The sequence below is a fragment of the Musa acuminata genome, chromosome BXJ3-11 (genome assembly GCF_036884655.1).
Source record: "Musa acuminata AAA Group cultivar baxijiao chromosome BXJ3-11, Cavendish_Baxijiao_AAA, whole genome shotgun sequence".
NCBI lineage: Eukaryota > Viridiplantae > Streptophyta > Magnoliopsida > Zingiberales > Musaceae > Musa > Musa acuminata.
This window is the reverse complement of record NC_088359.1, coordinates 31253678-31267697: the sequence shown is the minus strand read 5'-3', so window position 1 is coordinate 31267697 and position 14020 is coordinate 31253678. Positions and strand designations below refer to the sequence as shown.

The 14020-nt window shown below is 39.8% G+C and overlaps 2 protein-coding genes across 3 annotated transcripts; one reads left to right on the top strand and one right to left on the bottom strand.

Annotated features, from left to right (window-relative positions):
- Positions 1-422: 422 nt before the first annotated feature.
- LOC108951738 (uncharacterized) lies at positions 423-5688 on the bottom strand. The gene is made up of 6 exons (XM_065173460.1): positions 5486-5688; positions 5298-5377; positions 3845-3914; positions 1938-3756; positions 1662-1853; positions 423-624 (listed from the first exon to the last, which is right to left on the bottom strand). Exons 1-4 carry the CDS (start codon positions 5553-5555, stop codon positions 3602-3604), a joined length of 375 nt encoding a protein of 124 aa, XP_065029532.1. The 5' UTR covers positions 5556-5688; the 3' UTR covers positions 423-624; positions 1662-1853; positions 1938-3601.
- A 2265-nt stretch (positions 5689-7953) lies between these two features.
- Positions 7954-9812, top strand: LOC135652912 (dof zinc finger protein DOF5.1-like). 2 transcript variants are annotated; one of them, XM_065174240.1, is made up of 2 exons: positions 7954-8338; positions 8525-9812. In XM_065174240.1, exons 1-2 carry the CDS (start codon positions 8288-8290, stop codon positions 9497-9499), a joined length of 1026 nt encoding a protein of 341 aa, XP_065030312.1. In that variant the 5' UTR covers positions 7954-8287; the 3' UTR covers positions 9500-9812. The 2 variants fall into 2 exon arrangements, with proteins under 2 accessions (XP_065030312.1, XP_065030311.1); XM_065174239.1 differs by having other exon boundaries at positions 7958-8338; positions 8519-9812.
- Positions 9813-14020: the final 4208 nt, after the last annotated feature.

Below are 14020 nucleotides of genomic sequence, written 5' to 3'. Positions count from 1 at the left end.
ATTTTTGATGCAATGTGAATGATCCCATAAGAGAATAATGTTGAATGTCGTATTTTCATGACACAAATTATGATGAAAATTTTTTATGTAATTTTTTAACGATGCAAATGATCCATAATCCTAGAATGTTTGCTTAGTGAATTTTCTATGATGATTAAATTAGGATTAATTTTATACTGAAAAAAAAATATTTTATGTATTTGAATACTCGTATCGAGTCACACGGTTTTTAGTCATACATAAAAGAAAATAAATGATTTAACACAACACAATACCAAGGGAGATTCACAAAATGAAAATAAAATAAAACAAAAACCTTGGTATTTAAACATTATTGATAGAAACTATAAGATATTTCCAAATAGAATAGAGAACCAGTCCTCTCAGTCTAAGACAAGAGTAGAATATTAAGATGCCTGTAGTGTTATTCCAACTTCTCCAGCTGCTTATATAAGCTGAAAACTGCGAAGTAGATAAGCTGCATGCAGTTAGCAACCTTTGGTGTCTCAAAGTTGTGCTTCTGTACCTACCAAAGAATATTTTTGGATGCAACAAGCAGTTTGATAACTAGTGCAAGCAATAGTTGTAAGGGCACACATCAGCTTACTTTTAATCCAACAAAATCTGCAAGTTCAAAGTTGAAGCAAAGGCTCAGCACCTTAAATGAGAAATCTATGATTAACATATTCACTATAATGCTAAAATTTTATGACATAATCATAATTCTGTGAGCATCTAAGTTTATGAGAACTAGAAATCAACAGAGTTGAATGTTCTTCATGTAACTGCATGTATAAAAGACCATCAGTAGCATAGCTAATTTGGACAGGTTTAAGAAGTGATGAATTCATAAGATCTCCACAGAGTTTCAGAGACACAAGAATAATTCAGAAAACAGGAATCAAAAGTCATCTGGTCTTCCCAGGAAATTGAACATGCTGGGAACTACACCACTAGTGAAAAAAAAAAAAGACTGTAGAGACCCTTCAGTGAAAGATTGCAAAAAAGCTTACTGATGATGGTGTGATCAATCAATCACTGTTGAGTAGTTGAAATTATTATCCACCCCCGAAAAAGCTTCGTGAATCATTGGTGCACTTTTCAATAATTGATACCCGGTCTAGAATCTGTAGGCTATTCAGAGCCAGTAGACCTATATCTATTGCACTCTCCATGTTGGATATCAGCTTTGACAGTTCAAAAGCAGAGCCAACAACTCCTCACAGTGAGATCCATGGATGCAGTTCATCCCCAAACAAGTCAATAGTCACAGCATTCAAGAAAATGACCATGAATAAAGGTGCAATGTAAGAATATCAATATCCCCAGAAGGGAAGAAACTAAAAGCCTATCCTTAAGTCATTGTTTAAAAGGAGACTACTGACTTAGAGTGGTAAAAAAGAAAGGCTACGACCACTTGTTCCACATCATCTCATTTGGACTGTATCTCCATATTAGATCCAAGGATTCTAAACTATGGGCAGGCACCGGGCAACACATGGAAGGGAACAGAAACAGAGTCCTTTTCCTTTATAGTCTGGTGCACTTTGTAATGCTATGAATTGACGGATGACATTGCTTATGGTTACGAGGAAGTCAATATAATCATTAAGATGTTTATTATTAGATAAGTCTTATGATGGATCATATTGGTCTCTCACCGAGTTGGTTTGGAGAACATAAAGTTGAGATACCACCAGCTGAAGCATACAGAAGGGAAAGACAAGTTGAACTTGAAGTCTTGACAAGCTTCTTGCTGGACCACTTGCCTTTTTGCCCTCTGTTGTTGCACATTTGGATGCAGACTTCGTCCATTATTTACATGCAGCGTCTGTGTTTCATGTCCTGGGCATCTGAAACGTAGAGCCAAATAAATATGTGGATGAGAACGTTGCAACCATTGAATTATACTACTAAAAAGTAATCGAGATACTGACTCATATCTATATGCTAATGAAGATGAATATTCCGAGTGCATATGCCGTCTGACACCCATGTACAGTTATCTACTGATCCTGATGAGCAGAGCAGGTCGCAAACCAAACAGAAGAGGAAGAATCAAATACGTCTCTGCAGATACTTTTCTGGGCCCGTGCATGATTAGTTTCGACTGTGAATGTGGAGCTCCCCCACATAACTATCTTGCTTTTGTATGTGGCTTGCAAGAGTCCAGACGTATGATGACCATGACCTCGCATCTCTATTACCAGGAAGGTGCGGAGCATGGGGGTGGGAGCTCCACACACAGAGTGCCCACAGAAATGCTTGGCCACCACCAACTTTGTCTCAGTCCTCAGTGATGAGATTGAGCCAGTGAACCGACAAATCCTTATCTTCCAATCAGCTTTACTTCCCTTGGATAGCACACAACTGGAAGCAGCAAGAATCCTATCAGATGAACACCAAGCAGTACTTCTTTCCTGTCTGTTACTAGCCAAAATTTCAGTCTAAAATTATGCCAAACTTTTAAATATGGCACGGGAATGTACTATATTCTGGGGGGAAAAAGATGGGAGTTTCAGAATTACGCAAGGCAAGCAGAAATAATGCAGCAATTCTTCAGCAAAAAGAAGAGTGGAAACCTTGTGTTACTGAAGCTAGTCAAATGGCAATACCTGCACTAACCAAAAAGCAAAAAACCATTTAACATGTACAGAAATTGGTTAAAATTGTAACCCTGATGATCATTCTCAAACCTCCAGATGTCCCGAGAAGAAGAAAGAAATAGAAAAAGCCTCGTTAGTATTGGACTAGTGACAGAAGTTACTCTGTCATGTGAACACTCACATATCTAGTGAAATAAAGTCATTGTCTTGTGGATATTGTTTAATGTCAGAGCACTCTCTTCCAGCAAAAAATGGGAGTGATGAGAAGCTTTTGAAACAAAGTTTTCCATGTATAGCTATTTGTAAATTTTACAACATTGACCTCATTTACTAGAACTTCTCTGTTTCAATTTTTTCTGACTTCTGATGACACACAATTGGATATACTATTTGAAAGCATTAAAGTCTGTGATTTTCATGTGTGTGTTTGTGTCTTGTTTACATATAGTATAACCTGTCATAATTAGCCTTTTTCTAATGTGAACAAGCTATGAGGAACAGACCAACAGGAATATTGATAACAACCACTAAAGTGAGAATCAAGGAGAGTAGAGGTCGGTGTGACACTAAAGGGTAATCAACAGAGTCCTATTTAACACAAGAGTAGGCCCCCTATTATGAATTTCATTCTTATCTAGAAGATTCTTATCTTTTTTCCACGCATATAAAATCAACAAGGCAAGAAAAACTAAAACTTGGTTCTGGGAGTTCCACTGTATATGTCAGTTGCCAGAGAACTACTGATCTATCAATATTATTTTATGTGTCTAGCTTTAGGATAAACCGTACATAAATTTGGCATTACAGGTAATCAGCTTTTACTTTAAACCAAGCAGCACCCATGTGTTGGGTATCCTAATACAATAACTTCTCAAACTTTGATCATGTACAAAAAATGACCAAGGAATATTGATTCTAAAGGTTTAAAAGGACTTATAAAGTTATGTTCATTCCCATGTTTTAAGTATCTTGATGTGACACAATAAGTATTGATTTCAAAGGTAGAAAACATTTAAAATTGACATAAGATACAAACATACTTGAAACAGGTAAATTGATTCCCATGTTTTGAGTACCTTGATGTGAGGCAATGCATTCGGCAACCTCACTTGTGATGCCAATAGGGCACAGTAACTGAAAGGTGCTGTACCTGGACATTGTAAATAACAAATAAATAGATCATGTAAGTGTAGCAGGGGCAGGGATTGACACATCATATCTAACTGGAAACTTCATACCTAAACCATAATAACCGAAAGGTGCAAAGCCAAATGCCTCTTGCTTACAGAAGAAAGAACACCTAATGATCTGTAAAGAGAATGGTGCAGGAGAAAATGTTTAGTTCAGTGGCTATAGTAGACTGAACGGAACAATCTAATACTTACGCTCAAGAAAACTAGTGTTATTGATATGCTTAAGAACAACGTAGTGCCAGTCAAGTGAAGTAGAATTTGCATTGTGCTAAGCGTGATAAATATGACTGAACTAAAGTAGCAGCATATTGTTTCTGTATCATGTCTAAAGAAAATCAATATGTTAGAAAATATAATCAAATTTTGGAATTCGGTTACACAGCAATAGCAACCTCAAAAGTAAAATGAATTTACATATCCGAAAAAGTTGATAATCATGATATTGGCAAACTCTTCCACATGGTGTGTGTTCCATCAGTTCAAATTTTGAATTTCTCATCCCAAATGCTTTCAATCATTCCATCACTTTTCTCATCTTCATAAAATTTTGACACTTACTGCACCCTCAAATATCTACAACAAAAATTGAATGCAGAAAATAACATGAGCGCCTACTCCTACTCACTCACGTAACTTGACCTCGATATTGGTTGGCCAAGCATACCTATCCAATAGACTCGAGTATTCATGTCTCATGACAATAATTGTAGAAAATTGGTAAAAAGGAAAACAAATCCATCAGTTTCTTAAGGTGAAAGTTGGGGGACAATCATACATAAACAACTATTTCCAATGAGCAGTGGAGTCAATCTAAATTTTTTTTGTCCATGGTACGACGTGCTAAAATCATGTGGTTTTTGTATGCATGAATATCCGAAGTACCCTATGGAATGTATTTGATTTGAAGATCACAAAACAATCACCTTAGAACAAGCTGCAGGATCAACAATAAAATCCAATACCAAAATTGGATGAAAAGCACTAACCCACATGAGATTTATGGCCTAGAACGCATATTATAGCATAGGGATCACACAGAGAGCATAAATCCTCTCGCTGTGTACTTGAGATTTATGTTTATTTCTATTTGGGACAAAATCAGCTTGTTTAGTCCATCTAGCCCTTTGTCTCTTCCAAGATTCCAGTGTAACATGTTTGTTCTTAATTATAAGAAACCAGAGAATAATTACCTAACTCAATATAAGGCATGGACAATGTAGTGCATAAGGCAAGAGAAATAAGCATTTTACCATGTGTCAAGAGCCGAGAGGAATAAGCATGGGAAGAAGCTCTTCTGGCATTTATCCTATCTCAGTAATAATACTAACAACAATCGGTCTTTATGAGTACCGATAACCAAATCCATTTTACCAATTACAAGAACATGAGTCCGTGTCTCTCAAGAAGGGGGAAAAGTGAAGTTCTTCCCCTAAAAGAAAAGCCTTCTCGCCGGTGCTTCATAGGAAATCAAAGGTTCAAAAGGACTTCAATCAATTACCTCATAAAAACGCCCAAGTAACACATAATCTTGATCCAAGCTATGGTAATGGTCGCTGACACCAGGTTCTCCCCAAACCTCTTAACGAAAAAAAATAAGAAGAAAGCGACTCTTTTTATATAATCTTTGAGACACCAATTCATTCAATGAGAAATTTGACAAGGATGAAGGCGAGAGATCGAGATTACCATCCGAGCAAGAGGGTCCAGTGTAGACCGAGTGGTGGATCCGTCTCAGCTTGGAAAGGAATCCCGCCATCACAGCTCTGCTCCGGAGATCTGTGGTCTAGGGTTTCTCTGGGTCATATGTCGGAGAAGCAGAGGAGATGATGCGTCGACTCGCTCTTCCCGATCGCGTCCACTGTAATATGTTGTTTCGTCTGGTAAGCGGATGAACGATGACGCTACTAGCGTTAGCTGCATTCCCGCCCGTCGAAGCCTAAATAAGATGGATTTGGGTTTCAAATTATATGAAAAAAAAATACAAAATTGAATTTAAATTATAAAAAAAAAAACATAATCCACCAAAGATTTATATGGCTTTTTATTATATGAAAATAATAAAATATAAGGGTGATTTTCATTAAAAAAAAAAGCTCTCTTTTTTGTTTTTTTTAATCATATAGCATATTTTTTTTAAGATAATATCTCTAATTTCTATAATTATAAAAATATATATATTTTCTCATTGTCGTCTTCATATCGTTAGTGTTGACTATCTTCTTCGCTTATCACTTCAATCGGCTTTGTTCCATAAAGAAGAGTAAAGGCGAAGATAGCATATATAATTGATCAGTAAAAATAAAGAAATACAGAAATGATGAAAACAATATATAGGATTTGATAAGCGAGCATAATGAAAGGTGATGGGCGTGAAATGAGGCAACACAATGGAGACGTTACATTTGAGATAGGAGCATCAAAGAAGAGACAAAGGCAATGGGTGAGGAAGGAGGATGGTGACGATAGGCTAAAGATATGATATTTTTGAGAAAATTAAAGATATTATTTGGGAAAGAAAGAAAAAAAGAGTTTTTTTTAGATAAATCACTCAAAGATTCTATCTAATATTTTAGTTTGCTTAAATATATATCACGATAATTTCTGAAATAATAATAAACTCCAAATAGATTTTGAATTAGGTTTAAAAATCCACCGGTACACGAAAATAGAATCCGACGGATGAGATTGCTTGGTGCACAAATCTACATGTACGTCATCATCACCGTAAGATCCTGACACGTACGGGTCAGCCCGTAGGAGCCGGGGGTGCTTTTCCAGTGCATCTTGGCCCTCCGTTTAGTGGACCCCATCCGCCGACCCACTACTTCCGCAGCACGTACGTACCGTCGCACGGGCCCCGCGGGGACGCGGCGCCATCACTTGGTTGGATCATAACGTGGGCCCGGCCCATAATTGCGGCGTGGGGCCCACCGTTGGGCGGAGTCGTCCCCCACGTCTTTCCAATTTGTACAGATTGGTAACGTAAGATAATTTGTCCGATAAAAATGAAATTGAGAATGAAATAATTATCGTCACTAATACAAAAGAACAATAATTGTTTTTTATATCTACCCAATGAAACATCACCCGATTCTTTAGTATGATCACATAATTGGGTATCACTACGGATAAGGCATGCATTGTGGGTGGAGGATCAATCAACTGCATGTGGTACATACGATCACATCATGGGATGTATGAATCTTAGAAGGTCACACAATAGAAGCCAAAGATCCCCAACTCTTATGATTTCACTAACCCATTATAATTATAATAAAACCAAACAAAAGGAAAGAAAACATCAAATAGTCATATTTTTCTTCCTATTTGGTTTATTTTGGTTCTTATCATTCTTATTTTCTTCGACCGTCTTCTTATTCAAGTACACTTATCCAGAGAAACTTATAAATTTATAGACAATAGTATAATGTTAATTCGTTAGAAAAAAAATATTATCAAACTTGATTAAAAAAATATTTTTGTCAAAATATGATTAAAAGATAAGTGGTGAAGGCATGTTAAGTGAGTTCGATATACCAAAATCACTTATTTATGTGTTAAAAATAAAAAAAAATAGAAAAAAATTATCATAAGATATTTATCATAAGATATTACAAAATGAGTTACGAATCTACGTCTTTTATGCTTCTCCATGTCATTTAATCACTTTCTTTTTGAGCTTATACAATTGGAACCAACAAAAAAGGATCGATCATAGCACAAGCAAGAGGATGAATAGAATGTGCAAAGTGGAAGTGGAAGATAACCCTAAAAGCTTCCGCAAGAAACTCTACCATCCACTTTAATGAGACAGACGGAGAAGGTTGAAGTGCTCATCACTCAAGCAATCCATCATGTACGGTGGAATAAATGGAACACATCATCGACTGCATGTCAATCATCTACACTGTGGAGCTGTTGACACCCACATGACATGTGGAGACACACACACATATACATGTCAAGCTTTAAGACTCCTGCATCTTCATTTATCTTCTACCTACAGATACTACTACTACCAGGGACAGAACAAGCTTTAATCCCCTCCCCCTCCCCCTCCCCCTCCCCTCCCACCTTTTTCTCTCTTTAGAACATGTAGAATAGCCATCTGTCTCTCCATTATATTCTTTTACAGTGAGGATGTAGCCCTCTCATCTCATTTCTACCTCACCTTTGTCATGCATGAAGCGGCCACCACTTCCCTCCTTCTCCCTTCCTGCATATGCCATCACCCTAAAAGCTTAAAGGCTAAGAATCTCTCTCTACCAACCAGACACAACCATGACAATTATAATATATAAGCCACTCAGGAGAGAAATAAGACCCTTCCTTTTCCTTTCTCTCTCCTTTTCTCTATCTCTCTTCCCTTCCCTTCCTCCTTTGTGCTCTCTGCAACTCCCTCCACCACTTCTTAACCCCATCAACCTTTTGACAAAAGAGAAATAGATCGCCAGGGAAGAAGGTGTGGTGGAGGAACGGAGTGCAACCATGGTTTTCCCATCAGTTCCTGTGTTTCTTGATCCACCTAATTGGAACCAGGTGAGCTCTCTTCTTCCTTGTCTCATCTTTTCCTCCGACGCCTTCCATGTCCAAAAGGTATAACGAAAGAGCCCAAAAATCCTCATCCTTTTGCTTCGAAATCTCTGCTTGAATACACCGGTGGCTCCGATTTGGTGCTTTATCCCTTTCTTTCTGTTTTCTGCTTGTTCGTTGCCGCAGCAACAGGCTCACCAGCAGGGAAACAGCGGCCGCGGTGGCGGTGAGGCTTCCCAGCTTCCACCAGGATTGGCAGCGCCGCGCCCTGACGGTGGTATGGCTGGCCTGATGAGGCCTGGGTCGATGGCGGACCGAGCTCGGCTGGCAAAGATACCGCAGCCGGAGCCAGGGCTCAAGTGCCCGCGTTGCGACTCCACAAACACCAAGTTCTGCTACTTCAACAACTACTCCTTGTCGCAACCGCGCCATTTCTGCAAGACATGCCGGCGTTACTGGACGCGAGGGGGGGCCCTCCGAAACGTCCCCGTCGGCGGCGGTTGCCGGCGCAACAAGAGGACCAAGTCCACCGCCGGTGGTAGCTCCTCGAAGTCCTCGAATACCACCACCCAGACCGGTGCCTCCTCCTCGTCTTCCACGGCCACGTCGTCGGGCGTAGGTGGTGCAATCGCATCCACCACGCTGCTCGCTTCGCAGCTGCCGTTCATGGCCTCGTTGCACCCGCTTCCCGACTTCGCAGCGACCAACTTTGGTGTGAGCTTCTCAGGCATCCAACCCGTGGATACGTTGGACTACCAGCTAGGTGGCGGCGGCAGCAGCGCCCCAGGCAGCGGCGTCGGGATGGAGAACCTGAGGCTTCAGCAAATGCAGCAGTTTTCTCTGATAGGCGGACTGGACCTCCCACAGCCGCCGGCACCTGCGCCAACACCGGCTTCCGGGCTATTCTCTTTCGTCGGTGATGGTGGTGGGTTCATCGGTGGTTCATCGACAGGGCAAGCTCAAACAAAACCGACCAATTCCGGACTCATCACCCAACTGGCTTCGGTGAAGATGGATGACAGCCAACAGCTGCTTGGTTTTCCGAGACCGTATCTTGGTGTTTCTCGCAACGACCAATTCTGGAGCGGCGGAGGCAGCAGCAGTAGCACCGGAGGATGGATGACAGATCTCTCCGGATTCAACTCTTCTTCTAGCAACATATTCTAATGCGATGTCCTCTGCACTGATGGTTCTATAACGTGGAAGCTTAGTTTTTTTGCAATGGCTTCAAGAAGACCTACTGGAGGAGGAAGAAGATGAAGCAGTAGAGTACTAAAAACCGGTTTAACTTGTGATATGGTGGATGGCATGCATCTGTTAGCAAAACCTCTGTAAAAGAAGCTCTAGCAATGGTAGGTAGGTTTCTTGTTTCAGATTATTTGGATTGGTGTTGTTCCTCATGTTCTCTAATTAATGTGCTGTTGTATCTTACACTCCGCTTATAGAATCTTAATGCATGAAGTGTTGAAGCTTTTCGATCCTGAGTTGGCATGGACAATAATACTTCATTTAGGCACAGAGATGCCATGATATATGTCATTGCTAGAAGTCGATATGGAAAATGAAGTTACATGTAAACTCATGACAATGCTTTTGTTCATGAACTTCAACACCTGGATGATCGATCTCCACAACCAAGAAAATTCCATTGAGAAGCTCTCATCTTCTTCAACTTCTAGATCTATTATATCGCTTAAAGTGGCAGTGTTTCCAATTGAAGCCTTTTGCTGCACTTCTGTGTGATTCCATTCAGATTAAAGCTCTTATGAAGCATTAGTTCTCACCTTTTGAGATATAGCCAAGTAGAACAGCTTTTGACCAACATTCCATGCAGGAATCCATGTGTATTCATGTCTTCCCATGCATTGCCATCCACTGTAAGCTTGACAACCTCAATCGTTCCATACAAGGAATTTGTCCATTTAACTTCTGCATTTCAATGGATTAATCAGTGGTCATAAGTGCTATGTATCAGCAAATGATAGGTTCTCACATGTGTGATCTTATGATGGATATATATATATATATATATATATATATATATATATATATATATATATATGTATATATATATATATATATATATATATATGTATATATATGTATGTATATATATATATATATATATATATATATATATATATATATATATATATATATCTTTTTCATATTAATGTTTCGAGTATGTCAATGCATTGATGTGTATTCTCATTCATACATGGATCCATGAACATCTGCACGCATGCAGATGGGAGACAGAGAGACATGAACTTTATTTTGCGCAGTGTGGTGTTGGATTTGATTTGTGTTCTTCCTCGAACACGTCACAACTATTTATCCCCTCTCTCTCTCTCTCTCTCTCTCTCTCTCTCTTTCTCCTTTTTTGCACTCCTCAGCGTCACACATATTGATGTATGTAGGATTGTGCTATAGAACAAAGCTGAAGAAGCCAAGATCTCACTAAAATCCATGCATCCCACCAAGAATTCGTTAGTGATAAGAGTGGAAGAGCACGCAGTCATGCACTGAAACGATGGAAAACGAGAAGGAGGGAGAGAGAGAGAGAGAGAGAGAGAGGAGGAGAAAATGCGAGGTAAAGGAAGGTGTAAGGGTGAAATGGCCGAAAGATCCATGTCCTTTTAGCTTAAGGGGTGCATGCCTCAGGGAATCTGGGTTCTCGTCGCTTTCCCGAAGACCAAGGCGGTCTCCCCCTCCTCTTCGTAGCCCTTAAGAGAATAAAGGGAGTCTGAGACGATGTACAAATAAAAGGAAAAGAGAGAAAAGAGAGAAGCCTCCCTGGGTTTTGGTTGTCAGATGGTAGAAGTGGAAACCTAAGAGAGACTGTGTGTTGGTGTGAGCGAATGGAGAAAGCCAAGGTCGCAAAAGCACCACAAGGGCAAGCACGAGAAGTGCAATCCACAGTAGAGGTGTGCACTGTGTGGGAGCTCGGAATTCTGTGCATGACAATGTATGTCAACAGTGCAAGCCTTAATTGTCTGGTTTGGCCAGCAATCCTAATGCCATACATATGTGTCTAAGAAAGAGAGAGAGAGAGAGAGAGAGAGAGAGGGAGAGCAAAGACGAGAGGGCAGCTTTAGCTTTACGAGTGGTGGTGGTGGTGGAGGGCGAAGAGGCCGCCACCATGAGAAGTCCTCCAAGTATTCTCGAGTCAATAAACCCAGCTTCGTCTTAAACCGCACCCGGACACTGAGAAAATGATGCTGAAAGAGACAGCCTTCGCCATGAATACACCTTTTGAGTTTGATTACGCCAAGGCACGGTATGCAGAGGCAATACTCCTCAAACAGAGACCCACACACACCACTCTTCCGGCTTAACTTTAATGACTCTTCCCACCGCCAACTTTACGATGGCCAATCCAAGAGGAAGATGACAAGGATTTTCCGTGAATGACAGTACCAATTAGTGCTACAGAACTCTAGATTTTGTGTGTGCTGAGGTGAAGAAAGGAGAGGAGAAGAAGAGGTGGACAAGTGGATATCAATCGACTCCTAGGACAGCTCTGCTGTCATTGTTTGATTTGATGGTGGAATCTTGGAATGTTGGGGTTGCTCGGAAGGAGCCCACACGGTGTGATTGATTGCACAGGGTGTGGGAGCTGATGGGATGCGTGAGCTTTTCCATTGTTTACCGGAATGATGCATGGTTGGCCTCATTTGCATCATCCCCCACTGGCCTACACCAACAATATAGTTTTCACAAGCCCTGACACAGATGCTTCCAATTCAGGCACTCGGGACGATTAGTAGTATTCCCTATCGGTTGTGGGAATCAGAATTTCCATATCTCATGCACCTCATGTGATTCATATTATAATGCTATGATGCAATTCATATACTTGGTGTTGGAGAGTCTAAAGGTCGAGTGGATTTCCATGGAGTCATGATCACTCTGGAGATGGAAAAGACAGGAGCAGACGGAGAGCAAACGCTTTGCCATTGCACACACACATACTCGCTGTTCATCGCCTATTCCCTTTGCGTCCAAAGCGACCTGTGGTTGCATCTGCTGCGAGATCTGGCTGGTCTCAGAAAAGCAAAAGTTGCAGGGAATTCAAGACGGGGGAAAAAGGAAAAGGAAGTACTCGACGATTGATTCGCCATGTGGTGTTTGAATGAGTCGACGACCAACAAAGTAGCACTGGTTCGGTTAAGATCATATCAGTTCCTCCGCCCGAGAGTTCATCTAAAGGCATGTCATGATGTAGACTCGGGATTCCATTACAGGAGCAGTTCTCGTGGTGCCATTCCTCGCCACGCTGCTTCCTCAACCCCCTCCGCACAACTGATGGACTCCTACTGCATGTATTCTGGAGAAAGAAGATGACCACGACTCATCATTTCACCACCTTGCTGCAGTTTCCATATCGACTGCACGCCGATGTCAATCATCATCGAGACTCTTTGCTGCGGTTTCCATATCCTTCGTTACATTTCTGATGCTTGGATTCATCTGAAGTTCTCACCACACACTTGCTATGCTTCACGGATTCTTGGAGCACATACAGTGGCTATTTTTGATGAGAAAGAGTATCCCATGTTAAGATCAGATGTTTCAAGGTGGAGGCACACAAGCAGCCGGAGACAGGAGCACAATTTAGAAGACAAGTCAAACCATGGTCAACTTTTCCATGGGTGACAATGTAGGTTTGTCATTTTTGACAATTTGGTGTGAGTCAACTATTCCATTTTTGTTTTTTACCTTTGTTGGGAAAAGCCTCATCTCATCATCCAGTGTTGCCACTGTCAATTCAGTATCTAAAAAGGATTTGAAGTAGTATCTAAAACAAAGGGAAAACAAATATACTATGGTTGTCAAATTCATAAAGTTTCATCAGTCAGCTCACTTATTTACTTGTTTTTACCATTATTGAGCCTTACAAAAAGAAATAATTAGCTTGTATTACCTACTTTTCCATTTGGTAGAGAACCCCCTCTCCCCCCAAAAAAGGCATACCAGTGCAATGGGTGAGCCTAGGTGAAACTAATCAAGACTAACATGCATGTAATATGATGATATGATAGATTAAACAACTGATTTTGTAGCTTTCTAATAATATTGGGGGTTCATTGAATACATGAAAATAATTCGGCAAATTAAGCGACTATACTTTTGCTCAAGTTGAATGCATCAGGTGCATAAATATATCATTCCTTTTGCTCAAAATAGATATATCATTCATATGTATTTTGGTTGAAGAGATCATATCAGGTTTTTAGGAATTGAATTGAATTATGTAAGGATTGCTCAAAATATTATTTATTTGATTATTTTAATGTTAAAGGTAGTCGAATAAATCTTTTTATATATACAAAGAGTGAAAAAGAGGGAAAACATATAGATCATGATGGAAAGAATATTCTATTCAGTGCTTAGGATTAGAAAAATACTTTCAATCATTTTTAATTTATAGAATATTTTTTGGTTTCTATTGATACTAACGTGACATATATCGACCGAGTCATATCGACATTCATGTGTCATTCATAATTTTAGAAAGGTGTTTTAAGCAATTTGATTTAAATTTATAATTAATATTTTTACAAAAAAAAATATGGTAAGATGGATATTTGGTTCCACTTGTTTGTAATGATTTAATAAGGTCTTTACTAATCAATCTAGGTAGCATATTTTTTATAATTTAAAATTTTGAATATGGAAGGATTT